Here is a 27,248-nt window from a genome sequence, read left to right as displayed (position 1 = left end):
TCTTTTTTAGTACTACCCGCATCAGTCAAAATTTGGGTTAACAACATTCTCGTAGCATAGAGTGTCACACTTTTAAAAATGGTCACCTTTTTGTTATTGGTATCAACCTGCCCTGAAATGACACTGCTCTGGGAGGTTATGTCGTTGTCTTTTTTAGTTTTTTTGTCCTTATTATCAATTATATAATGTTCAACTCAGTAATTATGAATAAATACAAAAACAGCAGTTTGTTTGAGCAGATGTACATTTTTTTTGTTTAGATGATTTAAAGTATTTAAAACTTAAATGCGAGAAGAGACTCTACAGGCTAGTGTCATACTTTGAATCTCTGTCACGTAGACATCGTGCTTTCTTTCCCTCTTCCTCACAAGGTCTTTAAAACTGTTTCACACGACACTCTCATCTGAAAGGCATGTAAGCATAGATGGTTTAAGCGTAAGATGATGAGATAAATGCTGATGAGTGGCTGTGCTGACCTGTAGATGAGCCAATGAGAGCTTGGAGAGAGAACAAGATCGTAACGTTGATAAAGGTCATTCTCTCCACAGAAGACAGACATTGTAAGGTGTAGTATGCAGTGAGAGGTCCTCTTCAAAACATGTCAGCACACACACACACAGACACTTGTACAAACATCTGGCAATGACAGGCATGGGATTTCACCCTCCCAAACACACACCTACAGTATCCCTGTGCTTGTAACCCGAGGTATTGCTTGCAGGTATTTTTAGAATGACTTGGAGGGAACTTTAATGAGATGTTTTGAATATAGTGTTATGGAGAGATGAGTTCATCGGTTGGGTAAGATCTGGAGAGGGTGAACTTCTTTCGACATGTAAGAGATCAACGTTCAATTTATTTCCCCAAAAGACCCTGTTTGTTTACATTACAACAGATTGGGAAATGCGCATAAAAAAACGTGACTTATCTGCTAATCGTCTTTGGACTGCCACAGAAATCTGCAGACGGGCCGTGTGAGACACTGCCATGCTGGCACAGGTAAAGTGTTGGATCAGGTTTAATCCAAGCTGGGGGTTGGTGTATTGCACAATGTTTGTGTGTGTGTGTGTAAGTACGTGAATGTGAAATTCTGCTCAGAGGGCGTCAGTGCTCCAGGTTCAGTTGCATTCCACGTGTCCCACAATTAGGCCGTTCAGTGGAGGAGAACAGTGTTTTTCCACCTTCATCCCGCGGCAGCATACCTTTGCCTTCTGTTACCTCTTTAACCCCGGTCACCATGGCAGCCGAGCAGGGAGGGTGTCTTCTTTCAGCCTGTCAGAAGTCTCCTGTCTGAAATGGACACACACAGAGACACATACGGACAGCCAGAGACAAAATACCATTCCTCACTTTGATCTCATCACTTCACTCTTACGTTTGTCAGTCAGTCAGTGTCTTCTTTTATACACTTCTGAAAACAATGAGCAGTCATTGTAATAGGTAGCTGTGTGAAATGTCTTAAACTACAGACAATAAAAAATAATTTTGTATTTTCCTTGCAAAACACTGAAATATAAAGTTAAAAATATAGCACATAATAAATGTATAATTTATGTTTATAGCACTACAAATCATGTGCACTTCTTCAACCAGAGAATCCTGGGAAATTTCAGGAGGGGTTTTGACACACTATGAAGAACTACAGAGACCACAGAAACAATAACACACAAACTGTTCAAACCACAGCTGTGCCACAAAGCACCAGAAAATCTTCTATATGAAATAAAATATGGTCAGTCTTCAAGCTGTCATATTTAAGGAAGCATGTTAATATCATAATTTCAAAGTAACACATTTTTAATTGTTTCAGTATATAGTTTCTTCTTCTAAAACAATGAAGCAAACCCATGAAAGGTCCAGTGGATGTGGATGTAGGTCTGCTTAATTCTGTTCGGTAACAGACGTTCCAAGACAAGTTTCTTTGAAATCACATGGTTATGGAGACACTCTGTCTCAGACCCAAAGGTGTTGCAAAATGGTATAACTGTTGTTATGTAAGCAGTGGCCCAAAAAATAAATGAAAAGAATAATATAACAAATGACATTCAGCAGAACTTTACTCAAAGTGCTTGTGACACATTACAATTGTGTGTTATATATAACATCACAGAATTTGACTTTGGGTTCTAATTTCATACAGCTCATAGTTTCAGCAATCCCAGACAGGCTGAGGGTTAACTGATAGTTAAGTAACAGAAAAGACATTATAAACATTGTATAAACAAGCGACAGTATTTAGGTATTTACTGAAATTTATTAAAATTTATTCACGTCTAGCTTTTGTTCTTGCTATTTTTGTTCTGACAGTTCTTAAAGTACACTTTGATCCGCAGCTGATTAAAAACTATAAGGTATTTATATAATATACAAAACTTAAATTCGAAAGGTAAGTTCATACACATGCGAGTCTATATGAGTGAGTACGGCTCTGAGTACAGGAAGAATGTGGAAAATCTGGAAGCATGGCTAGGATTAATGAGTGATGTAAGAAGAGATGCAGGTCTCTGTCTCGTTCACTTCATAATTTACTCTCAAGACTTGTTTTCTCCTTCTCATCTGGAATAGACACACCCTCCGGCTTATCTAAACGAAGAGAAAGCAATATAAAACTCAGTAAAACTCGAGACACAAAGACAAAAAACAGCACTATACTGTCTGCACTGAATCTTGTATTTGTTCTGGTGGGTTTTTTTTGTGTTTGTGTGTATGCGTGTGTGTGTGTGCGTGTGTGCATGTGTGCGTATGTATGCATTACCCTCTTTTTGGGAACCCTCCTCTCTCTCGGTGTGTTTCTGCAGTAGTCTGGGTCCGGCAAGGCCAATGGCCAGGGCCCCTATAGGAGCAGTAATCAGTATAGCCAGCACAGCCACAGTCAACACATCCATCCCATACTTCTCCAGCTGCGGGTCCCCTACGCTTCGAGCCATGTCCAGCGCAGTGGAGCCTATGGCTGCCTGAACATACACACAAGTACAGAAACATACACACCCCAATAAAAATACCAGACTTGACTGAAATCATCAGGAAAAAGTTTTTTTTTATTTGTTTTCACTTAAGACAAGTGAAGAGCCAGTTTGTGTCTCTGTTTTCACGGACTTGTTTGACCATTACCTGCACAGTAGCTTTGGGTACCCACGCTAATGATATGAAGATTTTTTCTTTGAGGTTAAATCCAGCAAAGAGCACCACGATAAAAGTAACCAAAACACGGATCACCAAACCAACAAATAGAGCAGCTGTACCCAAACCTAAACAGACAAGTAACAGAATAGTAGTAGACAAACAACAACGGTTATGATGATGATGATGATGATGATGATGATGATGATAATGATGATGACTAGTGGGCTGTGTTGCATAGGCACTAGTTGTTTGAAAGTGGTATCTACAGCAGTAATGTAAAGTACACAGTGTGCACACAGACACAGGGTATAAAGCTTTATATCACTAAACATCTAAACCTCTCACCCACTGTGTTGGGGCTGAGTGTAGACACAGTGATCTCAGCTCCTATAAGTCCAAACAGGATTGGCTGAAACACATCCCACGCTCTTCCCACTAGTGCCGCCACAGGAGCCTGGTAAGACACACACACACACACACACACACACACACACCAGAGTGTCTTTAGAATCCTTTAGACAATGTGATAACCATGATCATTTTAGATGAAGTTCTGGTTCCACCCGTACTTACCTTGGCCTCTCCCCAGCTGAGTCCGGACAGGAAGGCAAGGACGAGGGTGCAGAGTCCGCCAGCCCCACCCAGCCCGGCTACGTGACTCCCAAAAACAGCAAACACCGCCAGACCCAGAAGCAAATAGACACGCCGAAACACAAGGTCTGACTACGGTGTGTGGAAAAAAAATAAAATAATGTATACTGATTCATTATTAAACAATGAAAATGATGTCGTTTTACTTCACATATGATTTAAGTGTGTTAAACTGGTCCCCAGACATCTGTTATATGTAATGTAAATGTATGTGTGTGCAGACGTGTTAGTGAGTGACAGGATGGAATTGGAAGTGGGACAGCAGAGGGCTCCAAAGACTTCAGCTGAGTGTAAATGATTTTGTTTCATTCATATAGTAGTCTGTCTAATGAATATGGCACTCTCATATGTGCTTCATTTATATGCAACTTGCTGTAAACATATAAATAAAAAAAAAAGGTTGATATCATGCAACAGCCAATCCTGGTCGAGTAATCTGGAGAGACATCACGAGTGCTGATATTCACTATGACAGCACAGGGACATTTTACTATATGTATTACTCTGCTTTACAGGTGTGTTGTTATAACTGGTGGTTACACAAAATTCTAACTTCATTTGCACCTAGCGACAGATCTGGACAAGCTTGTCTAAAATAAGAAAGAGCAGATAACAGATTCATATTTCAGTGTCTGCACGATCAATGGAAATGTGTCAATAAATGAATATGATAAAAAAATAGCAGCCTAGCCTGCAGCAGTCAGGAAACAGTTCTGTGTTGCTTGGAAACCATTTGTTGGTTAATGGAATCCTAACCGAACAAGTTTTGTTGACAAAGTAGAAAAAATGACAAAATCATAATCCGTTATCTAAAATGACCATTTCTTGATAAATAGTCTTGTTTATAGAACTCTTTTATAATGGCAATATCACACGGGAGGGAGTACTGATATACTGGACATCAGCAGGGCTGTGATTATCTGCAGCATTCGTCCTGTGTCTGTGTCTCGTGCTGATAAAGTATAACAGCACTCCCTTTCATACGACAATGCTTATATGTCTATCTATCTATCTATCTATCTATCTATCTATCTATCTATCTATCTATCTATCTATCTATCTATCCATCTATCTATCTATCTATCTGAATACTCATGATAATATTAACTGGCATCATGTCAGATTGATTTAATGAGCTCATATTAGCAGGTCTGTGTGCCAAGAGTGACATTAGAGCCTTCACAGCTAAAATGGGTAGATTAAACAAGAACATATCTAATTACAAAAATAATTATACAACAACATTATAACCTTAATAAATTACAGTAATTTTACTTTTGATACTTAAGTTCGTTTAAAAGCAAGCGCTTTTGTTCTTTCACTCAAGTTGAAAATTAAATGAAGGGCTATTTTCACTACTTATACTGGAGTAATATTTCACTAAGGCTATCTCTGCTTTCACTCTAGTGCATGATTTGTGCACTTTGTCCACTTCATCAGCAAAAGAACACAATGCAATTTCAATACCCAGTAGTTGCACATGAATACCTTTTAGTGTTTCATAAAGACAACATGTCAGTAACTTTAACGTTTGTGTGTGCTTGTGGAAGCGCGAGTGGTTGTTTGCATACTTTACCTGGTCTCTGCTCGGGAAGAGGTAAGTGAGAATTCCCAGTACTGCTCCAGCCACAATACCCACCACCACTTCAAGGACCCCTTTACCCACATTTACCCACGTGGAGCCTGCACAGTGAAGCATGTCAAACCTGAAGCATTCCACACCTCCAACCGAACATATCTAGCCTTTACGAAAGAGCCGTAGGGCTGTCTAAATTTGTGAGTGTGTTTTCACACACACTCACAAATGCATACATTTGTGAGTGTGTATACAAATGCATACAGAATACCTGTGTATGTGTGTGCTGGCAAACAGCACCTTGTGCATGCGTGGTGGATGTGTAATAAGCTTGCATGTATGTTCTGGAGCATGTTACCTGTGCCAAAAGCCACGCCCAAGCAGGTGGTGAATCCGGTGATTGCCAGGACATCATCAAAGCTGCCAGCAGCCATCAGCAGTGTGGGAATTCCCTTCTCAACACCATAGCCATCCTTCTGCAACAGCAGCATGGAGGGAACCACCACTGCAGGAGACACGGCAGCCAGCACAAACCTAAAATATAGAGACACAGACTCATACAACCAAACCTGAAATATACACACAGCACACTATTACATGGTACCGGAAGTAGAAAACATTCTGCTGTTGTGTTTGATTAGAGTAGTGAACCAGTGAGCATAACTGTGTGTGTGAGAGAGAGAGTGTGTGTGTGTGTGTGTGTGTGTGTATGTGCCCAAACACAGGTGCATGCTTTACCCTAGAATGAAGCCCCATATCCAGGGTAAGTTCATGAGGAAATGCGACACCACGGCTACAGTGCAAGCCTCTGTGGTACAGGGTCCTATAGCCACTCTTACACACACAGCTTTTAGTCTCCTCAGAGCCTAAAGGTCCAAACACACACTGTCACACCTAACACATACACATCACATCAACACCAATGCAGTAAATCAGAGCATACAAACATTCACATGGAATTTATGGACTAGTGAGTCAACCACACACACACACACACACACACACACATACACACACACACACACATACACACACACGTGACGTACAGATGGGTTTAGTCCTAGGCCGGCACGAGTCAGTATGATGGCCAAAGCAATGCTCCTCAAAGATGATGACCATGTCTGATCGATATACACTGCATCTGTCACGTAAGGGACGTTACGCAAGACCAGCCCAGCTAACAGCATACCTGAACGAACACACACACACACACATCAAACAAACAAACCCACAAATACTTCAGTATAACTATGAGTTTAAAACATGTTTATGATGATCCAGTGTGTCAGCTCTTTCGAATAACTGCTGTAGGCAGTACAGCGAATTGGTCACACGTCAAGTCTTGAGAAAAAGCATTAATGATCCATTCAAGTTTTCTTTGTCATGGTCAAATATAGGTTAGTCTCTCTGAACTCTCCACTTTGTAGAGTTTGTTGACTTGGGCCAAGTATTTGGTATGGGTAAGGGTTTGTTATGTTTAGTCAGGGCAGGGCACCAGCTGTGTCTGTCCACAGAGAGAGATGATGGGAGGAGATGAAAGGAAATGAAATAAAGTGAAAGGAATGAAAGCAAAGAAACAAACAGAGAAATGAAAAGAGAAATAAAATGGAACGTCAAAATTATTATTACACTAACCCTCAGACTTCAGACCAACCAGTGTAAGCTGTAAATGATGCACATGAAAAAAGGACCCCCCCCCTTTATATTCTTTATCAATTCCCCATCATGAAAGTAGGTCATGTATTTGATATAAAAGAGAGAGGATAAGTAACATCAGTCCCTGTATTTCATGTATAAAGCAGTTGTTAATTTTTCCCCAGGTTATTTTTGTCCATTTTTTGACAACTGAACTTTTCTGGAAAAATAAAACAAAACAAACAAATGTTAAACTTGCCTGTTCTACCTAATCCCTAATCATTCAGTAGTGATTATATTATATAATATAATGTGGTTATATAATGTTATATTTATATATAGATATATACACACACACACACACACACACATACATACATGTATATATGACAGTAATCTTTTTTATTTGTGATATGGTGACCAGTCTTATAACTTCAAATATATTGGAAGTTAAGGTTAGGACTAGTGCAATATCTATCCCATAATCAGAATCTAATCTAGTCTATTTTTGCAGAATTCACACACAAAAGCTATCATAATAGGAATTGTACATATCTACCCATTAGTAAGTTGTATATTACTCTCTGTGTATGTTTTAGACATCCTTGATTATAGGTTTGTTTCTGTATTCAGTTTGTGTTCTGTGTTAGTTTGGTGATATAATCTCTTAACCCTGTGATTTAGTGCACATCTTATGTTTACAAATCTATACACACATATTTACAAATCTGTTTTATGGATAAACAGATGTGCTGAGTAGCCACTTGTTGTTTATGTGTGTTAAAGATATCCTGTGTTTATCTTTGTGTGGTATTAGCATCCTTTGTTAACGTATGAGTTTAATGGTTGTATTTGGGTTAGTGTGCTTAATGTGGGTCTGAATCTATGTATGTGTGTTAGAGTTACTTGCATGCACATTGTCACTACTTTGTAAATAATTACGGGTATTGTGGTTGTCCACTGTGTGTTTGTAACAAACACCTGTATGCGTACTTAGTTACTCACTACTTGTGTGTGTGTGTGTGTGTGTGTGTGTGTGTAATAGGCACATGTGTTTATCTTATGATCACCAGCTGTTTGTGTATTATACATACTCTCTGTTATGAAAATGTGTTATTTACATGCAGTGTTCATACAGACACAGTGTGTGCTATGGTATCCATTGTTTATGAATGTTTGTTATAGGTACACATGTGTGTTATGGGTTCATGTATATGTGTTGTGGTTATGGGTTCCTGCATGTGTGCTATGGTACCCAGAAATGTTAACCTGCTGTGACTAGTATCTGATTTTTATACATGTATGTTATTTACACACAGCATTTACACATGTCTCCTAACCCTAGTAATGGCATGTTATTATGATAAGTGGAGGAAAAGACAGTCAGAGGAACTCATATATATAGTTAGAATACACACAGATGACATGTGTGTTTAAAACACAGTGTCAGTAATATGTGTTTTACAGTATATACCTAGTAACGGAGGGAAAGGTGGCAGATTAGGAAACTGGATCATCCCAACGAGTTTCCCTCCACACACAGCAGACAGGAACAGAATAACCAGGCCAAAGAGATTTCCACCGGGCAGACATTCCTGTCCCGTTATTGACCACACCACTCCAAACAGCAGCAACCCCATCAAAGCTACAGAGAGGAACAAGACAGACGTTAGATAACAGACTGTAGTTCCAACTACTGAAAAATAAACCTGGATATCAGCTGAGAGACCTTAAAAAATGTTTTCTTTACTGCTCGATTAAAAAAAACAGCATAGCTACCAGTACAAGCACAGACAGGTTTACAATGAGTCTATCTCTATCTCTCACTCATGCATGCAAGCATATCTCATCACACATACACACACACAATCACACACATCTACACACACCCACTCATACACACACACACACACAGACATGTGCACGTACACACGTACACACGCGCACACGCACACACACACACAGACATGTGTGCGTACACAGCACACACAGACACACACACACGCACACACACACACACGCACACACACACACACAAACACAGACACGTGCAAGTACACCCGTACACACGCGCGCGCGCACACACAAACACGCACACACACACACGCACACACACACACACACACACACACACACACACACACACACAGACACACGTGCGCGTGCGCACACACACACACACAATCACACACATACACACACTCTCTCACACCTTTAGTGATGACAGAGGCTAGAAGGCCTTTGGGTTTGGGGCAGTCTCTCAGTCTGCTGCAGCATCTGGATGCTGTTGAGGTCATTGTGAGCCTGCAGGAAGACACCAAAGCCTTAATACAAATAAAAAAGAGGATAGAATTATACTATTACCCTATTGCTAACAAAAAACACACAAATTAAACTAAACAGTACAAATCCTATTGGCCTATCACACAAACACACAAATAAAATAACACACCTACAAAGAAGAGAACCTGATTATTACACTATTGCACTTCAAACAAGAAACACAGAAACTAAATTGTACAACTGCCATCTAAACCCTGACCTTTCTTGCCTTCCTTGATGCAAAGTCATCAATTACATCATCATAAGGAATCTGCCAAGCAATTGTATGGCTAATACTGATGACAGCCAGGCCACTAAGGTGTTCCTGTGACATGGTGGAAACCTAAATACATGTCATTATGCACAATTTATCAAACTTTCATACCAAATGAACCATACAACCACCTTGGCTAATTCTAGGCATAAGACACCCCAAAAGAGTCAATATATCACAAAAGATACAAAATATCAGCTTAGACGTCTTTTAAGTTAGCCTACAGCATTGGAAATTCCCCTTACTGAGCTCAGGACCTAGTCAGTACAATCATCCCTAGTGGAAATTCCAGTTGAAAACCGGTAGAAAATCCCAGTTTTCTATGTAGAAAACCTTTGATGTCATCTCAACGAAAGATAACCAAATCAATAATCTGTTAGTTAGGCTGTCATAGTTTAGCTGCAGGATACACACATTATCATGATGAAACTGTGTGAAATTATATCCAATGTTACGTAAGTTAGTTGGACAGAAAACGGAATATTCTTGCACTATGCGTAATAGCATAGCAAGCAACATAGGTTAACAAACATAAGTGTTATAGTAGCGTATTTCATTATATGCATAATATTATGGTGCGTTCATGTGGGGTCAGAATAAGCGGGAAAATGAGTTCCCAACCGAGAAAATTCACGCGAACGCCCCCTCAAGTCGGATGAACAACTTTTTGGTACGCGACTTGCCGAGTTGTTGACGTCATACACGCAGAAGAATGGCGGACGAAAATAAATGTTTGATTGATGGTAAGAAACTTTTGATTAATGGTGCAGATTCACTTATTGCATATCATTTTTTTGCTAAGATTTAATTTGTAATATGGTATTAGGTTGTAACGGCTAGTTGCTGTCCACGAAGAGTGACCTATTGGTTAGAAAAGTTATTTATTAGCAGTAACCCTGATAACAAGTCAGGTAAAGCAATATTTTAGTGGTCTCAGGGAATGTACTGGTACAGCAACAACTCTGTCACCGAGTTGTTTAAACGCTCTGAGCGATAAAATAAAACAAATCTTTGTGGTGTCCATGTTGTTTCCACATTCCGACTTCAAAGCCCATGAACACGCCGAAGTCGGAAGAACGACTTCACAACTCGGGAAAAGGGACCATCTGTGGAGCATGTGAATGCAGCATTATACTCCTAAAGAGATGACATAGCTATATACCTTTACCGTTTCTCCTCTTCCTCTTTCCTTTTTTTTCTAAACTGGACACCTGATAGCTTAAGCCTTTTCTTATTCGTGTATGTTGATTTGGCACTCGAACATTAATACATTACCCATGCCCCAACACTGTCAACCAAGGGTCAAGATTAAACCAATTCACCTTGGTGGTGTGCAGACTGGTTTTGTATTACTCTTAACGATTTCGCACTAACCAGATAAAATGCAGCAATATGTGTGTGAAACTATATATTCATAGTATTATGAATGAATGTGTGGTTTATTTGGTAGCGTTTACTAATTGCAGTAGTACTGTACAAAGTTACAGGTGCGCTATTTGATAGATTCCCCCGCTCCCCCTACTTTGGGCTTCCAGCGGGGAGACCTGAGGTCAACGTACCCTCGCCCCCCTCCCCATCTGGTACCTCTGAGTGGGAGACCTTCCCAGGCAGTGGCCTGCCTAGCTCACAAACTAGCATTAGGGCGCCCACTCCGACAAGGTTAACGTACCCACACGGTGACATGATATCACTGACGTGACGTGCAAATGAGCTATAGAGAACCGATCGCGCAAATGACCATTCCGATTTTTTTTCCGCGGGCGACATACATAAAGTTTGGTAAAAGAGCCCCTCACATAAAGTAGAATTTCAGAACTTTTTCGAAAACAGAACCAAGATGGAGTCTCTTTGGAGTACATACATGCACAGGATTTATCTGACGTTACACAAGTGAAAGAATTTGCTTTTGTGCCAGTTAAAATTAATCTCAAGGGTTTTTTAATTTTATTTATTTATTAAAATGCTGCGTAAAGTATGAGCTTGAGTTGAGTTCAGCTAAGTGACAGGACCTATGAAATATGGCTCATATGGGCATGCATTTTCAGATTCAAAACAAGCTCAAACAAGGAACAAATGGAAAAATGGAACAAACATGACCTTGATCCCTTCTTTCTTTCCATGAAGTATCTAAAATAAGGTATCAGAGCAGACTATTAAAAGCATTCTGAAAAAATTCTAGCCAAACTTAGACACAAAATCACAAAACCATCTCTGCTCTTCACTTCTCTTTTATCTAAGGAGGTACTGTAGTAATGCAAATGTATGTAAACGTATTATATAAAAAACATTATCATTTGACATACATTTAAATACTTATCAGTACTTAGTAATTTGTCAGTGTTCTTGGAGTAAATAAATACTCACTGATGATCTAAACAAGACTCAATATGATCTACAATCTGTAGGCTTTCGATTAATGTGAGTGTTAAATATCATAGTGACTTACTGCTATGCAGAGAACAGCCTGCAGTAGTAAATACTACTAGCGAGCATGCGAAAATCCTGCTATTTTATTCAGACTTTCATAAAGAATCAAAGACTTTTCATGTCCATCTTGTGTTAGTAAAACAGTGTCCCACACTTCTAAGTGACAGTACTCACAGGTGTCAGAATGACTCTTCCTCTGTGTCCCCCTCCAAATATCTTCCCCTGCTTACAGCTACGAACTTTACTCATATTAGACGTTCCTTTGACGCTTAATTGTTCATAAAACTAGCAGGTGAACTTTGCACCCCTGAACTACAGAGATCACCTGTGTGCCCGGCCCGCCCACAGTCTGCACATTTGGTGTGGTGTGTACAAACTCACACACACACGAGGGAGAGAGAGAGAGAGAGAGCGAGAGAGCAAGAGGCCCCTTTGTTGTTTTTATGTCTACATCATTAATGTACATAAATCACCTAACTGATAACCTCTGATCTCTCAAATACTTCCTCATCTGAGTTTTCCCAGGACACACACACAGCGTGCGTGCACATACACAGACACACATACACACACACACACACACATCTGTTTCTGGATAGTAGCACCTACCAGGGCAAATCAGGGACAAGGAATGTTGTACAAATACATGATCTGACACGACTGTCTCAAAAGCAATGAAATGCTTTAAAAAACTGAAATAAATAAAAAGTACATAGAGTGAATACATGTGAGTTAACAGCTGTTAAAATGCTCATAGCTGATTGTATATCCTGCAATGTTTTGGCACATCTCAATGTGACAAGTAATTCAGCCACCTGCAAGTACATATAGGTCTAACCCTCATATTACTGTTGCATGATTAGAAACTACACCTCTGACTGATACATGGACTGGCACTCACATATCAATAGAACGCATCAATAGAATTCAAGCACAGAAGAGAACCGAGAAGAGAGACAGTGAAATCTGTTTTTACCTGTGAGAAATGTAAGATGGTGGCACTGGAGTTGTAGCCAGGTGTTTGTAATGCAGAGACTATTTAACGCTGATTCACACACCCCTGAATATCAGTCCTCATCACGCACACACACACACACACACCATCCCTGTGAAAAAGCAGAACTCACACATACAGCACTATTTGTGGAGTTTCCACAGTTGTCTTGGTTTGAGTGAGTCAGGAGTCTTGCCCAATCTTACTTCTTTTCTAACTTCACAAAAATAAAACACATAGATCTTCAACGGACCATTTCTTTTTTCATCTACATGACTTAATAGCAATCAGTTCATTCACTGTACCTCTTTTGTAAAACACTGATCAATGTTTATCTGTGCCAAATAGACGTGAAGTTTCATTGAGCCATTCTTTGTTTAAATTCTCTAACTGTAAAATCTTCCATCTCCCCACATCTTACTCTTTGGTATCTAAATTAAAGCAGCACTGAGTGAGTCAGAGCTATTCAGGGAAAACTTTAAGCTCAGTCACAAGAGAGCCAGTAATGGCTTTTTGATGGCTGTCCATTCCATTCAGACTTGTGGTTGAGAGAATAAGAGCTTCAGGAGACAGAGTGTTTAAGGGTTTGACCCAGGGTCTGAAAACAGCTGTATCTCTCTCAGATATAGTGGAACATTACAAAAAGCAGTGCTCCATTACATATCACGCCACTCAGCCAAACGTGCACTTCGACAGCAAAGTCCACGACGGTAATAAATGTTAATAGTTAATGCGCTTGATTTCTTGCTGATCAGAGATTCAGTTAATAATATGTAATTGTTGATCAATTAAAAACACAGAGTTTACATGTATAATTGACTCAGTTGTTTTTTTTGGTATAATTGCCCAAAATCCAGGGTTGAATGTGGCTGTTTATGTTTTCGATTATATTTTTGTTCAAATGCCTCATAAACCTTATATCCATATATCATAAAATGACTCTGTCTGATGGCTGAGATACTCAGCAGTGTCTGCTTGGGCTTGACTGGGCTAAAATGAGAGATGCAAGATTTCTTTCACAAACCTGTTATACTGTTTAATAATCCATAACGATAACAGCCACTCAGGATCACAGCTCTGTCTCTCAGACTTGGTTTGGGCTTTGATTTTTCAAAACAAATCAATATACTTTCATCCCTCTCCTATTGTCCCATACGCTTTAATATTTCTTTGACCTTGCCTGACTTTCTGAGTGGCACAGAGACACAGAGACATGTCCAGTCGACGAGAGATGAGGAGCTTTGATCATCTGGAAAGACAGACCCATTTTCTGAAAGAATCCTCCTAAGTCGTCATTGTAGAAAAATGAAGCAAATGGAAAACTCACTGAACTGCTGCTGACAGATTGAGATTAGAACCCCCCCAACTCCCACCACACACACACACACACACACACACACACACACACACACACCAAAATATGTATGATATGTAAAAACAAATACAAAACGTTTTTCCTTATTTTGGTTTTTGATGTTACATTGTACTCAACCAGCCATTGCCAAAGTCGCTGTTAACTGAGATCAAATAAAGGCTATGTGAAATGTGGCTTATGTCTTTAGTACCTTGTCAATTTGTCATATTGAGTTAGGTCCACTTCTCCACTTCTGCAAACAAAATATGAATTTCCCAGTTATCGTTGTAATATAAGCTGTACAGTCTCAGAGTGTCATAATATTTTGGTTCACATCTACCAGAACACATTATTGACACATTTCTGCGTGTAACATATACCTAGAACATAAATGTGATGGCTTAACTACAGCCGTTTCCAGTTTCTCTCTCACTGTCTCTCTCTCTCTCTCTCTCTCTCTCTCTCTCTTTCTCGCTCTCTCTGTGTTCATCATTTTCCCAATCATCTACATACTTTTAAAGCCTACATTAAAGCCACTTTTAAAGTTATTCTCTGTCTGCTCTGTCTAGGGTCTGTTGAGTGCACACAACAGCAATATATATGAGATGTATAAGGACTCCATTAAAACATGTAACTGTTTACTAACTCTAATATGAATAGACCTCAGAGTAGTCAACCACCTTAGAGAGAGAGAGAGAGATGACAGGAACAGAGCACAATGAAGAAACACAGAGACTGAGCTGAACAAGCTGGATAATGTAAACACAGCAGCTCTTCAGTGAAGCATATAGTGCGCACACACTCACACACACACACACACACACACTCCTACACGGTCTCTGAGGTCTAGATGAAATATTTCTTCAGTCAGACGATGTGATACGTTCCAAGGCACTTGACTGTCTATCTGTATGTAAAGTCTTTAGATCCTGTTCAGCTCTTGCCAAGTGCTCTCTGTCACTGTGGAGAAGTGCTACTTTCAGATTGATTGTTTCAGCTGCTCATGAATTCACACATACCAGATGGCCTGCCTTTGTCCATATGGATAGTCCTGTTCCAAAGCGTACGAAGTCCAAACACTACCGTCAGACCTGATATTTTGAAGGTCTTCCTCTTTGCATTTTCACAGTAGATACTGGGTGCGTCCTGCTCTTTGGTTTTACTATGTAAATACAAAATTAGATTTGTTCATGTCATTTTTACTGACTTTGTGAAGGTTAAATTAAAAATGTATAATGAGCAATACCTAGAAAATCAAATGATGTAAGCATGCAGGTTTAACTTGATTAATGCAGTAAATAATCAAAATATTGTGGCAAGCTGGGTTTTCAATATACTGCCGTTACCCATTTACGCGTCAATTTATGTGTTTATTGCCAAGAATTTGACGCAAAATCTGTTGAAGCAATGCAACCATGGTAACATTTAAACCTACGGCTATAAATGTTAGTGTGTGTTCTGGCTGCGACGTATACACAATTCCCCACGTGGTCTGCTCTGCATGTTCCCTCTTTTTAAATTTATACTTTGCAGAAAGATATATACAGTACCACACTTGATATAAATAGAGAGTTAAATTACTTAGAAAAACTACATAGAGAGCTAAATCTGAAATCCTGAACACATTTGTATTTTTTTTTTTTAACTGATCACCGAATGTTGGGTCAACAATTGCTAGTGGTTACATCTCAAATAAACGCATACCAAAATAACAAATACCCAACAGCTTCACAGAGAACAGGAGAGTCATTTGTCTTTGTCTTTGGCTGTGCCTTTTTGGTATTGTTTAAAATCATTCATAGCTTGTTTGTGTCAGGTTATGTGTGTTGGTGTCTGTTCTTTGAGTGAGACTGATTGTCCACTAAATGGAACCTCCTGCTTGCTCTTACTTTTATGGGCCCACTAAAACAGTGACTGTATAACTATGTGTATGTCTATGTGTGTGGGTTCTCTTCTCATAAATTACTTGAGACACACGTTGGCACACAGCTTCCATTTTTGGGTGTGCACCTCCTACCGTACTTGCCAGCACAGTCACTTGAAGCACTTGACAGAGAGAGAGAGAGACACACACACACACACACACACACATGCAGACAAATGAAGAGAGAGAGACAGTTTCCAAACCTCTCTCCTTTAGAAGTTATACTATGTCCAAACATTTTAAACTAAAGTGTTCAAAGTCGTGTTTCAAAATTTCTGTTCTGCTGTTGTGTGGTTAAAGTTATGTTGTACAGTGCATGTAGGGGTGGTGCTTATGAGGTGTATAAACAGTGGATTGTCTGATTTTATAAGTGTGTCATCAGAGGTGAATAATGAGACATTAAAATGTTCCTTAAGGTGCCATCAGGTTTCTGACCTTCAAGAAAGATACATGCACACATATAAGGACAAACTGTTCCACACATGCACTAAACTGCAAGTCCAAATTGGTAAATGGTTTCTTTTTCTGCCCTATCACTGTCATTTCTCCAGAAAATATTTATCCTATCACTGTCATTTCCCAAAACTTTTAATCTAATCAGTGTCAATTCCCGCTTCTGCTCTTTGTCTTCCTCTGCTTGTATTGTCTTTAGAGTTTGGTGGCAGAGCGCCAAGAGTTCAATCTCTCATGTGTTTCCATTGGCAACGTGGTTGCTTTTCCATTGCACAGGTTGGTGAGATGTAGTAATGGACAAGATTATGTGAGCAGGACAGTTATGGTTGAAGGTTTAAGAAGCTCAGTAAAAGGGAGTAAAGAAAAAGAAGGAAGGAATGAGACAAGAGAGAAATGAGAAGGAAAGACATTATCAGAAAGTGGAAAGAATTTTGTACCTTTTCTGGTCGAAATTGGTATTTTCTGTCTGGCTGACAAGCGTCTAAGACTGCATTGGAGTCAATGGGCTGGTTGTCAAGTGTTTCTCTCCTTTTCTCAGTATCAGAACATTTTTCTGTCGCAGTACTGAAGTGCTGAAATCTGACTATAGAATTTCATTCGTATTTTACTAAAACAAAAAAATATATAATTGGAAATGTTTATAGTATGTTTATGAAAAACATGTAAAGAAGACAGAAACCATTTCTTTATTTTAATCACTTTCTTACTATCACATGATTATGGTGTGAGTTAGAGACAGATATCAACATATTATTACCGTCTAAACAGAGTGCATTCAACTTTATTGACAAAGGACCATACGTAAAAATCCCAAATTATCTAGAACTTCTACAAAATGCATAACAGGGTACACTTATAGAGACCACAAACAACTGCTCAAGATGATTAGGTTTACAAATATTTAAAACTAGTGACAGCGAATGTACACTCTAGAAAAACATTTGATGAAAAACAACCCACAAACAGAGAATTGCCCAGAGGGTTTGGCTTGTGCTCGTAACTAAGGCACAGGGGTCAGCTAAATTAAACTCCTCTGCTACCTTAAAACATCCTGTTTTGGTTTAATATTATACACATCCCATTGTGTTGGTTTATATGAACATACACTTGTTCATCTTGCTTTTTTTTAACCCTCTTTCTAAAACAGGTCCACAGCCGTGATGGAGAGTGAGATAAAAACTCTCAACCTTTGTCAGTATTTCCTCCTCAAACACACACAGCACAGTATAAATATCTCTAACTTCATTAGACCTTTGCATTTAGGCTAGACTACCCATTGTCCACCATACGGCCAAATATTTCACATTTTCAATAGGCACACAAGCATAGCACAGCAATATGGTTTATAGATTTACCCAGTAGCAAAACTGTTTACTGAAACAACAGACATACCATCTAAACCATGGGTTACAAAACTATGTAAAAGTATTTAAACCAAGGAAAGAACACCAGACAACAACTGCTAGCTCTCTCTCTCTCTCTCTTAAACAGACACACACACACCACATATATATAAGAGCTGTCAAATGATTAAGATAATTAATTGCACATTGTTTATCTGCTCAAATTTTACTCTAATGAAGGATTATTCAAGTGCAATATGTCTATAAACATGAGTGGACAAAATATGCTTCATCCAAATGTATTTATTGTTTTCCAGCAACTGACAGAAAACCTACCCCACCAACAGGAGTTTACAACAGCAGCTTAACATAAGACGATTTAAAATCAAGCTGCCAACATTATGAGTCCACTCAGTACGAACAACTTTCCCAATCACATTCATTAACTCCAAACGGCCATTTTGGATTTTGTGTGTTTCGACTGATTCCAAAATTTGAAATCGTACTCTTAGATATTGAGGATATACTTTTCCTATTCCTTTACGCCAAGCCAACTGCTTAGACACACAAGTCTTATTGTATTTTTGGATGATAAAGCAGCTTGCTTACTGTACAATATGCCCAGAGATGGAAAACAACCTCTCACAAGGTACTGATGTGGCAGGTGACTTTGTCAGCTAGCCAGCTAACCTAGCTTTCCTTGAACTGTGGGTAATACAAAGGGTCATATTAGGATTTGCATTAACGGCATAAAAAAAAAAATACTGGTGTTAAAAAAAATTGCGTGAAGGCATTACTAATGCTTTATTAATGCATTAACTTTGGCAGCCCTAATACAAACACACACACACATATATACGAATATATATATAAATATTACATCAATTTGAGAGCTGTTTTCTTTATTTTAATGTTAATAATGTGTGATGTTTATAGTAATACATTATCATACTTATAGAGAGCTTATTCTATACTTGTGCTGTTATTATTCAGATATCAGTTTGTATTTTCAGAGCTGTATCATTCAGCCAAACGTTATCATATTACCACTGCAGCCAATCCTCATTTTTATAACTTTTCTTTTCTTGGACTATGAACCATTTATCCTAGATTCTCACCTCACGCCCACTGCTGTCAAACTCTGCATCCTGCTGACATTTGCATCCTCTGTCCATCACAGCCCTTTCTCAGTACTTATTTTCAGTTTCAGTATGACCTCATGCATGATATATGGTTTTACTCATGAATGCCTCATGAAAACTATTTCTATCACATATTGTAGGCTTTTGTTTTGTGTTAGAAAAAGAATTAAAGTACAGAGTTCATTAAAGTTAATTCATTAAAATTCATATTTCAGCTGTCTTTGAACAACTTTTTGATTGAACTGATTTGCTTCTAGCTAAACACATCATTGGGAGCATTTAAAGCGTTACTTGGACTGGATGGACGTGAAAGGTGGATGCTTTGGCCGTTTACACTGCGACTGGTGGAGCTTTTGCGGCGGATGGAGAGGCCGAGTGAGAACGTGTTGAAGTCATGCGGTTCGGTGCTGCAGGAGTCCAGCCGTACCATTGTGTATATGCTACCGTGGCGGGTTGGGTGGTACCTGGTCGACTGTAACTCCAGTTCATCGTAGTCTGACACCCTGATGAACGGACACCAGCGAAAGGCTCTCTTAAAACCTGCCCGAAACCTGAAGGGAGGAAACAACAGATCAATTTTTTTTTAAATTGCTTACTCATCATTCTGTCAACTGTTAACATTCACAAAACGTGCTCTAAACTACAAGAGAGTAAAACTTAGTAGGATTTGGTCAAAAAGACTTACATAAGTAGGTGAAAGAGAAAATTCATTTACATTTTAATTTTTTTGCCAGTCCCTTTAAATTTTAAAAGTAGATGAATAAGACAAGTAAACTTTGTTATTTGTCATTAAATTTAAACATGAATCTCATGCACTGACACATGACTGAAAAAGCGGTCATTGTTTTGAGCGTTGCTGTGTGAATGAGCACATGAGGGTGCAATTTACCTGCTGTTTAGACAGCAGTAGATGATGGGATTATACATGGTAGAACTCATGGCAAGCCACAGCACTGATAGATAAACTTGCTGGATATACTTTCTCTTGGTCAGCTGCCTGTTTATGCCAGTCACAATGAAATAGACGTGATATGGGAACCAACAGAGGGCAAATGTCACTACCACCACCATCATCATCTTCACTACCTATACGGGAAAAACAACATTATTTAAAGCCTTTTTTCTAGATTCTCTGAAACAGTTACAGTCCTGAACCTTGACAAAGATTCTAGATCATTCTCAGAGTAATCCCTGAAAAACAGTTCCTTTTTCACAGCCAAAACCCTTGTCTTTCTAATGTCATATCTTTCTTTGTAGTGCTTTCATGCTGTCACTGAGCAAAAAAAAAAAAGAAGCTTCATTAATATATATAATTTTATTAAATAAATTTTATCCATCATTAAATACAATTTCATTGAGATGTGCATTCTGTTATTATTATTATTATTATTATTATTATTATTATTATTATTATTATTATTATAATTATTATTATTTGGGTGCTTTCATCCATTGTACACACACACAATAAATCATACAACTAATATTAAATAGCTTATCCATATAAGTTATACATTGTAACTGCCCTGATTTTTCAGATATGAACATTACAAATAATAATCAGAAACAACCACCAACACAACACAACAACAACAATAATAATGACCAATACGCACAATCAATCAGAAAAAAGCACACAGTACCTTCCGCTTGGCTCTGAGCTGGTTCTGGTTATTCTGAGAGGAATTTCCTGGGATCTGACTGCCCCAAAGTGACAGTCCCACAATGGTGTAGGTGATTCCCATCACCACTAGGGGCAACAAATACACTAATACAGCCACTATGATGTGATACCTGAATAACGCACCAAGAGTAACAAAACAGAGGCAGTCATAAAACTAATCAAAGTCAAATGTTAATTCAGACAGACGAAACAAACAAACAAAAAAATCATGCCATACATCCACAGTCTACTTCAGAGTGACAAATATTTATCGCTGGTTCATTGTGGTGCATTTGGTTTTTTTTGTTTGGTTTTTTTTTCATGAACATACGAGGTTCTTACATGACCGAATGGTCGGTAGATCTGGGCCAGTCTACATAGCACAACGTTCTCTGTGGAATTTGTCGTGTTCTCGAGAAGAAACACAGTGGGAATGCCAGTCCCACTGCCAATACCCACACACACGTTATCACTCCCCTAGTAACTTTGGCCGACAAACGCGGCTTCAGCGGGTGGATGATTGCGATGTATCTGAACAAACAAAAAGTGACAAATAAAATTCAGTTAATACAGGTGAAACCAGCCTTGGCAGATCTCTATAAATATAAGGCTCTCAGTGACCTATTAGTTCAAATGACAGAGGTTTTCTGATTGGACGAGGTAAATATTATGAAAACGAATCCAGCTGTTTTATTGGGTGGCTGTGGAAAGGATGTTGCTTTAAGTGGGTTGCGCACGGCTATCCACTGACCTCTGCCGAGATGTCTATAGTCTTGTTTCTTAGGGGCATTGTTAGAGAGAAATCGTAACTAGGCACGAATATATAGGAAAACAATTCACGTCTGCTGAAACAGAGAAAACCGACCAATAAAATAAACACATTAATACAGAAATGCGTGATCAAATGTGAAACATGGACAAGATCCCAAGTATATACATAGAATTGCGCTTTGTAAAAATAAAGACACACGCGCGCGCACGCACACATACACACACACACACACACACACACACACTTAATCCCAAAGGGTGAATATGATGGCTGTGTGTAGGATGGCTCATGTCATCCCTTCCATAGCTGTAGGCTACATTCTCTGATCCACACGCATGGACTGGCTGCAACGTTCTCTTTGGCTCAGGGATGACTAGAGGAAAGTGTCACCTCTGGAGAGGCACACACATTAAACATCCGCCTAGGGAAGGTCCAGTGTCAGTCTATGACCATCAGATGCAAAGACACTGGCCCACTTAGGGTCATTCAAAGCGGCTGGGTGTTTCCATAGTCTTAAGTCCTTGTTTATAATAAGCCATCATGAGGACTGGGTGAAGAAACCAGACGTCTTAGAGAATGGCTCTCCAGGGCTGATAGAACAGATTGTGCCCTAATACTCAGAGGGTCTGATGTCTGTCTGCTATGTTTCCACAGTGTGTTCGATGTGTAGAAGACTGAAATGTAAACAGTGGTTCAGCATTCTGCGTTGTAACGCACAGTAGACTGAACGTTTCAAAGACAACATTTTAGTTTTTTGTCGACAGATTTAGTGACCTCTCTCACAGACACATTCACAAATGCGTCCTTGTACATCGTATATTTCTGTAGGTATAAATATACATGGCAACGGGGGATGCAAACGTAAAATGAGCAACGACATTAACTCAGATCACATTGCTGTGCGTGACAGTATGTAAAGTATACATGCAAGTAAGATAATGAAATACATGAGATATGAAATGCGTGTAAGCAGAGACATGTCTTTTCTACCTGTCCACAGCGATAGCAGTCATGGAATAGATGCTTGCAAACACCGCTGCTACTGGAAAGAAGTTGTGAAACTTGCAATACGCGTCGCCAAAGTACCATTCGCCGTGTATGCTGTATACGAAGTTAACGAGGGTATTTAGAGCCGCCATGGAAACGTCTGAGATGGCCAAATTCAACAGAAAGTAATTAGTGACTGTCCGCATTCGCTTATGCGCAATAATAATCCAGATAACGATTAGATTTCCAAATACTGCCACCACCATGACCGCACTGTAGGCGAGAGCCCACAGCGCCACGCGCCATGGCGGCTGCACAAACTGGTTGGTTAAGTTCCTTGATATGTTGAAATCGTTTCTCGTGGTCGACATTTCAAATCTCCTTTTCTCAGAGTCAAACGAGGATAGATGCCTGTTTCGACAGGCGTTGTGTTGAAATGCGGCGAGGTGGTGTGCTACTGGAGTTCATGATGAAGCCACTGGCGCGAGATTTTCGCTTTCTGGGCAGTTACCAGCCATCATTCAGACTGCGATATGCAAGGAGAGTATGAAGAAAAGATAGTCCGTTACTTGTCACAGCTCAAGATGTGATGCAGACTGACGGATTGCGCTTAAAGGCGGAGAGAATCATGTTCACAAATTTTTGCTGTAGTTGAGGGGAAAATCATATCACAAACCGCAACACTAAGCGTAAATTTACGCGAGTGACAAATAAAGTAATTGTAAAGGAGAAATGGACAAATCATTGTCCATACACGTATCATCCAGATTTTAAAGTATGTGCGCTATTTAAGGTGAGACATCTAAACTACATAAGAAAATGAGAATTCTGAAAATGGTTGCCCACTTGTACTAATAACTATAGGTGCATGCAGAGGTGCGCAACTGTAGACATTCTCTGTCCTCCACAATGAGCAGTGTGTAGAAGCCATGAAACCCCTCCACCTAAATTAACAATTTTTAGAATTTGGTATTGAAGAGCTGTCAACTTCCGTCCTATAAGTTCTGTAAAAGAAGCGCAATGAACAAGAGAAAGTGCCACCAGAAAATGCGTATTGTGAAAAACAAAACAAAACAAACAGAAAACCCAAACAAACTAAAACCCGCCTGATTAAACTTGTTAGGCTTACCACATAAAGCTATTTAAGTTTTGTAATTAAGAAAACATTCTTCGTTAAATCTTCAAAGGAAAATCACATTCTTTCCTGTGTTATACATTTCATTACATCTGATACATTAAGCCTTTCGGATAATTTGTCCTCCAAATGTGCATCATTTATGGCATAGGAACGATACAGGGCTAAGAATTGCTTAGATTTCTCCATATTAAAGTGGCTGAGTTAAAGAATTGGATTTCTTTCGTATTTTGCACAAAACTATATTGGGTCTGTAGTGGACAGCGCATCTGAGGTCGTCGTAGTTTTGCTGATTACATATTCAAATTAATTTAAACCGTACAAAAAGAAACACTTTATTGTTAAAATTTGCACGATCATTCAACAAATATTTAAAAATTAGTATCCAGTTCACCGTACTGTTTGATATCTCTTTAACCTGTTACACAGAAACCCTATGAGACAGTTCAGCCTGCTGCACCTGCTGTCAGTTAGAATTAGTAGCCTACTTCTCCAAATGAGACGCCGTTAGATAAATACAGCAGGGTCATAACCCAACCACCCGCAAAATATATTAGTAGGCATTTCGATCGCACTGGCGAATTTAACCTTCCCAGAATATAGAGAATGTATTATGGTAACATATACTGTTTACGTCCAGATGGTTGTTTACAACCTTGTTCTATACGATGAACATTTTCGATTTTGCACTTTCTATCATTCAGTCAGACCTCACGGGTTATACTAGTTTGATATTGCTAACACGTACTTTATTGGTATATTTGGTATGATTCATTAAAAACAAATATATCTGTATCATGGTTTGTATTTAAACGTAAACCCTCTGTGAAAAATGTGGAACACTACTTCCGAATTGTCAGTATTCCGAAGCTTAAATATTTAACATCAATTCTCCCCTTTTCTTGTGTGAAAACGAAGGTCTGAGAAACCGTAGTTCAGTGCTGCCCTCCTGTGGTTTTTAAGTTTAAATCAAAATACCGTCAATCCAGTTATGAAGAACGTCAGTATGTGCTGGGGATGCAGACACATTTAAGTACAACTGAGGAGTGTGTTAACGTGATTTATTTTAAGAATAGAAATATTTTGTATATCGTTTTGCCATAAACTGACCTGTTCGTACATTATATTACTCTAAATAGCCTGTTACACTTGAAATGATAAATCGTAAAAATACCATAAACCATAGTTCAGACTCAAAACAGTTCATGTGCACACATAGAAAAGCTGTAGAAAAATACTCTTATAAAATTACAAACCATAACCTTTACATGGAATGTTGCATTGAAACCTTAAAGCATAGAGATAGGCATACATGTGAAGATAAAGACATACATAAATAGCGAGTACACACGCACGCACGCACGCATGCACGCACGCGCGCGCACGCACACACACAGACACACACACACACATACACACATACACGTATACACACATACGTACAATAATTTGCACACAAAATATGGTGCCAGTGACATCTTTTTTTCACATCTCCATTTTGAGAATAGGTTATTGTCACGTAAGTATATTTTAAACACTAAAGAGTTAGAAACTGTAGCTGAGCTTTGGGTTAAGAAAGGTCAGATTCTCTACGAGTTATGTTCAACAGCAGCAGACAAAGTGTAACACTGAATAAAATCAAACCAGATACAACATTGTGAACCAATACAGGTTACAGTATTTATACTGCATGGTCTAATTAGCTCCCAGACCTCCCATACACAGAGGCTTCTGCTTTGTGTTCCAATACACACACTCATACAGAGTACGCAAACAAACTGCACACACAGCCAGTTATCTTTTTTTTTTTTTTTTTTTAAATGTGGCATTGTAGTATTGAATATGTTGTATTGTGTATATGTGTAACAGTTAAATACACATTATAATTCTATCAGGTCCCCTCACTGAGGCATGGACAAAGAAAAAAAAAATAAAGGTGGAGGTGGGGAAATGACAGACTCTTTCAGACAGAGACATGTGGAAGGACAAGGATAGTTACACACATACGCACACACAGACAGACAGAGAGAGAGAGAAAGAGAGAGAGAGAGAATGAAAGGCAGACCATCAGATGACAACACAGAGCAAGACCATAATACATTCTCTCTCACACATACACACACACACACACACACACACACACAAACACAAACACACTCTCACATTTACTGGGAGAAAGAACCTAGTACATTTTAACATTTCAATGAGTTTGGTCATCAAGAAAAAGCTTCGACATTAATGATTCTCAACGGCTTGTTCGACTTATGGGTGAAGAAACTCTCCCTTTTTCAGACTTCTCTCGCGACACACACCTCATGGACATAACACACTCTCCTATGTGACTGGTGATTTAAGGAAGTTTAAGAAGACAGGAGTGTCTAAGACCTTGGGTGCTAAAACTTGACAGAGTCAACCCTGTTAAACATATCGCAGGTCAGCTGCTGCTTCTTCCTTTTGGAATGATCAGAGAGAAGGATCAGGAAAAAAAAAACACTCATCCTTTCTCTCCACTTCAGTCAGAAGAGACACACTGACTCATCCCTCGTTTCTCTGTGAATATTCCACACACTCTTCAGCTCAGGCACTAGCAGAGGAGTTCTGCCCCCTTTTCATACACAAGGACCCAAAGTGTTAGGTGTGTGTGTGTGTTTGCAGGAGTGTGTATCTGCGTCTAGATGAGGTTGAAGGTGCGCAAATAGATCTGTCTCTCGATCCACTCGGTGAAGTGTGTGACGTTAGCGTACACACCGGGGCCAAGGACTTTGGAGAAGCATACGGAACCCCAGGACGTTAAACCGTACAGACTCCAGCGTCCATCTCCTTCACGACACACCAGCGGACCCCCACTGTCCCCCTGAAACACAGACAAGAGCACCTGTCCATTTAACAGGGCAACTGCAGCTACACTAGCACATTTACACAGTGTGTAGTACTGTTCTTTGCACAGCTGAGACATAGCAAGTCACATCAACACAAACACACAACATGGATATCTGCTATCCCCTCTATGAATAAATCAAGACACAGAGCAGTGTACCACCACTGTTTCCCTAATATGGGACTACAGATAAAGACACACACACACACACACACACACACTTACCATGCAGGAGTCGATGGTGCCAGCTTCATATCCAGCACACAGCATGCGTGAGGTGATGGTCTTCATATCAAAATAAGACTGACACTGGGAGAGAGAAATGATCCTCACCTCCCCTTCCTGGAGCTTAAAAGGCACTGAAAGAGAGAGAGAGAGACACGCACAAAGAGAGAGAGAGAGGGAGAGAGAGAGACAAACAGAGAAAGATGGGTAAGGGTAGTGGGGGGTGGGGGGGAGAAGTAAAAAGAGGAAATTAAATTAGATTCAAGCAAAAACCAAAGAACATAAACAATTTTTTTTGAGTAGCTTGTTGTAAAATACTCTTGTATACACACATATTTCTAATAAGAAATATTAACATTTTGTGAAGTTC

The 27,248-nt window shown here is 39.3% G+C and overlaps 3 protein-coding genes across 4 annotated transcripts in view; all 3 read right to left on the bottom strand.

Moving 5' to 3' along the window:
- Positions 1-2,496: 2,496 nt before the first annotated feature.
- Positions 2,497-9,282, bottom strand: LOC115812469 (sodium/hydrogen exchanger 9B2). The gene is made up of 11 exons (XM_030774949.1): positions 9,198-9,282; positions 8,460-8,630; positions 6,397-6,539; positions 6,089-6,216; positions 5,709-5,884; positions 5,351-5,457; positions 3,697-3,846; positions 3,469-3,577; positions 3,112-3,248; positions 2,756-2,954; positions 2,497-2,583 (listed from the first exon to the last, which is right to left on the bottom strand). Exons 1-11 carry the CDS (start codon positions 9,280-9,282, stop codon positions 2,519-2,521), a joined length of 1,470 nt encoding a protein of 489 aa, XP_030630809.1. The 3' UTR covers positions 2,497-2,518.
- Positions 9,283-19,471: 10,189 nt separating this feature from the next.
- Positions 19,472-23,011, bottom strand: LOC115812468 (neuromedin-K receptor). The gene is made up of 5 exons (XM_030774948.1): positions 22,644-23,011; positions 21,224-21,412; positions 20,862-21,012; positions 20,108-20,304; positions 19,472-19,769 (listed from the first exon to the last, which is right to left on the bottom strand). The coding sequence occupies exons 1-5, from the start codon at positions 23,009-23,011 to the stop codon at positions 19,472-19,474; spliced, it is 1,203 nt and encodes a 400-aa protein (XP_030630808.1).
- A 2,582-nt stretch (positions 23,012-25,593) lies between these two features.
- Positions 25,594-27,248, bottom strand: part of corin (corin, serine peptidase) — a 23,137-nt gene continuing 21,482 nt past the window's right edge. For both annotated transcript variants that reach the window (XM_030773224.1, XM_030773225.1), the window contains 2 exons: positions 26,879-27,012; positions 25,594-26,629 (listed from right to left, as the gene is read on the bottom strand). In XM_030773224.1, coding sequence (XP_030629084.1) covers positions 26,447-26,629; positions 26,879-27,012 — 317 coding nt within the window. In that variant the 3' untranslated portion in view covers positions 25,594-26,446. The remainder of the gene's footprint in view (positions 26,630-26,878; positions 27,013-27,248) is intronic.

This window comes from Chanos chanos, chromosome 5, assembly GCF_902362185.1.
Source record: "Chanos chanos chromosome 5, fChaCha1.1, whole genome shotgun sequence".
Taxonomy (NCBI): Eukaryota; Metazoa; Chordata; class Actinopteri; order Gonorynchiformes; family Chanidae; genus Chanos; species Chanos chanos.
Note: the sequence above shows the minus strand (reverse complement) of the source record. Positions and strands in the feature narration are given on the sequence as shown.

Bases quoted from the DNA above. Each gene is read 5' to 3' on its own strand.
- LOC115812469 (XM_030774949.1), bottom strand. From the start codon at position 9,282: ATGACCTCAACAGCATCCAGATGCTGCAGCAGACTGAGAGACTGCCCC. The intron at 6,540-8,459 runs GTATATACTGTA...GTGTTCGTTCAG, and splicing joins ACCTTTCCCTCCGTTACTAG to GTATGCTGTTAGCTGGGCTG. The intron at 5,458-5,708 runs GTAACATGCTCC...TTCACTGTGCAG, and splicing joins GGGCGTGGCTTTTGGCACAG to GCTCCACGTGGGTAAATGTG.
- LOC115812468 (XM_030774948.1), bottom strand. From the start codon at position 23,011: ATGTCGACCACGAGAAACGATTTCAACATATCAAGGAACTTAACCAAC. The intron at 20,305-20,861 runs GTACTGTGTGCT...TTTCCCGTATAG, and splicing joins AGCTCAGAGCCAAGCGGAAG to GTAGTGAAGATGATGATGGT. The intron at 19,770-20,107 runs GTAAATTGCACC...TCCTCCCTTCAG, and splicing joins TACTGCTGTCTAAACAGCAG to GTTTCGGGCAGGTTTTAAGA.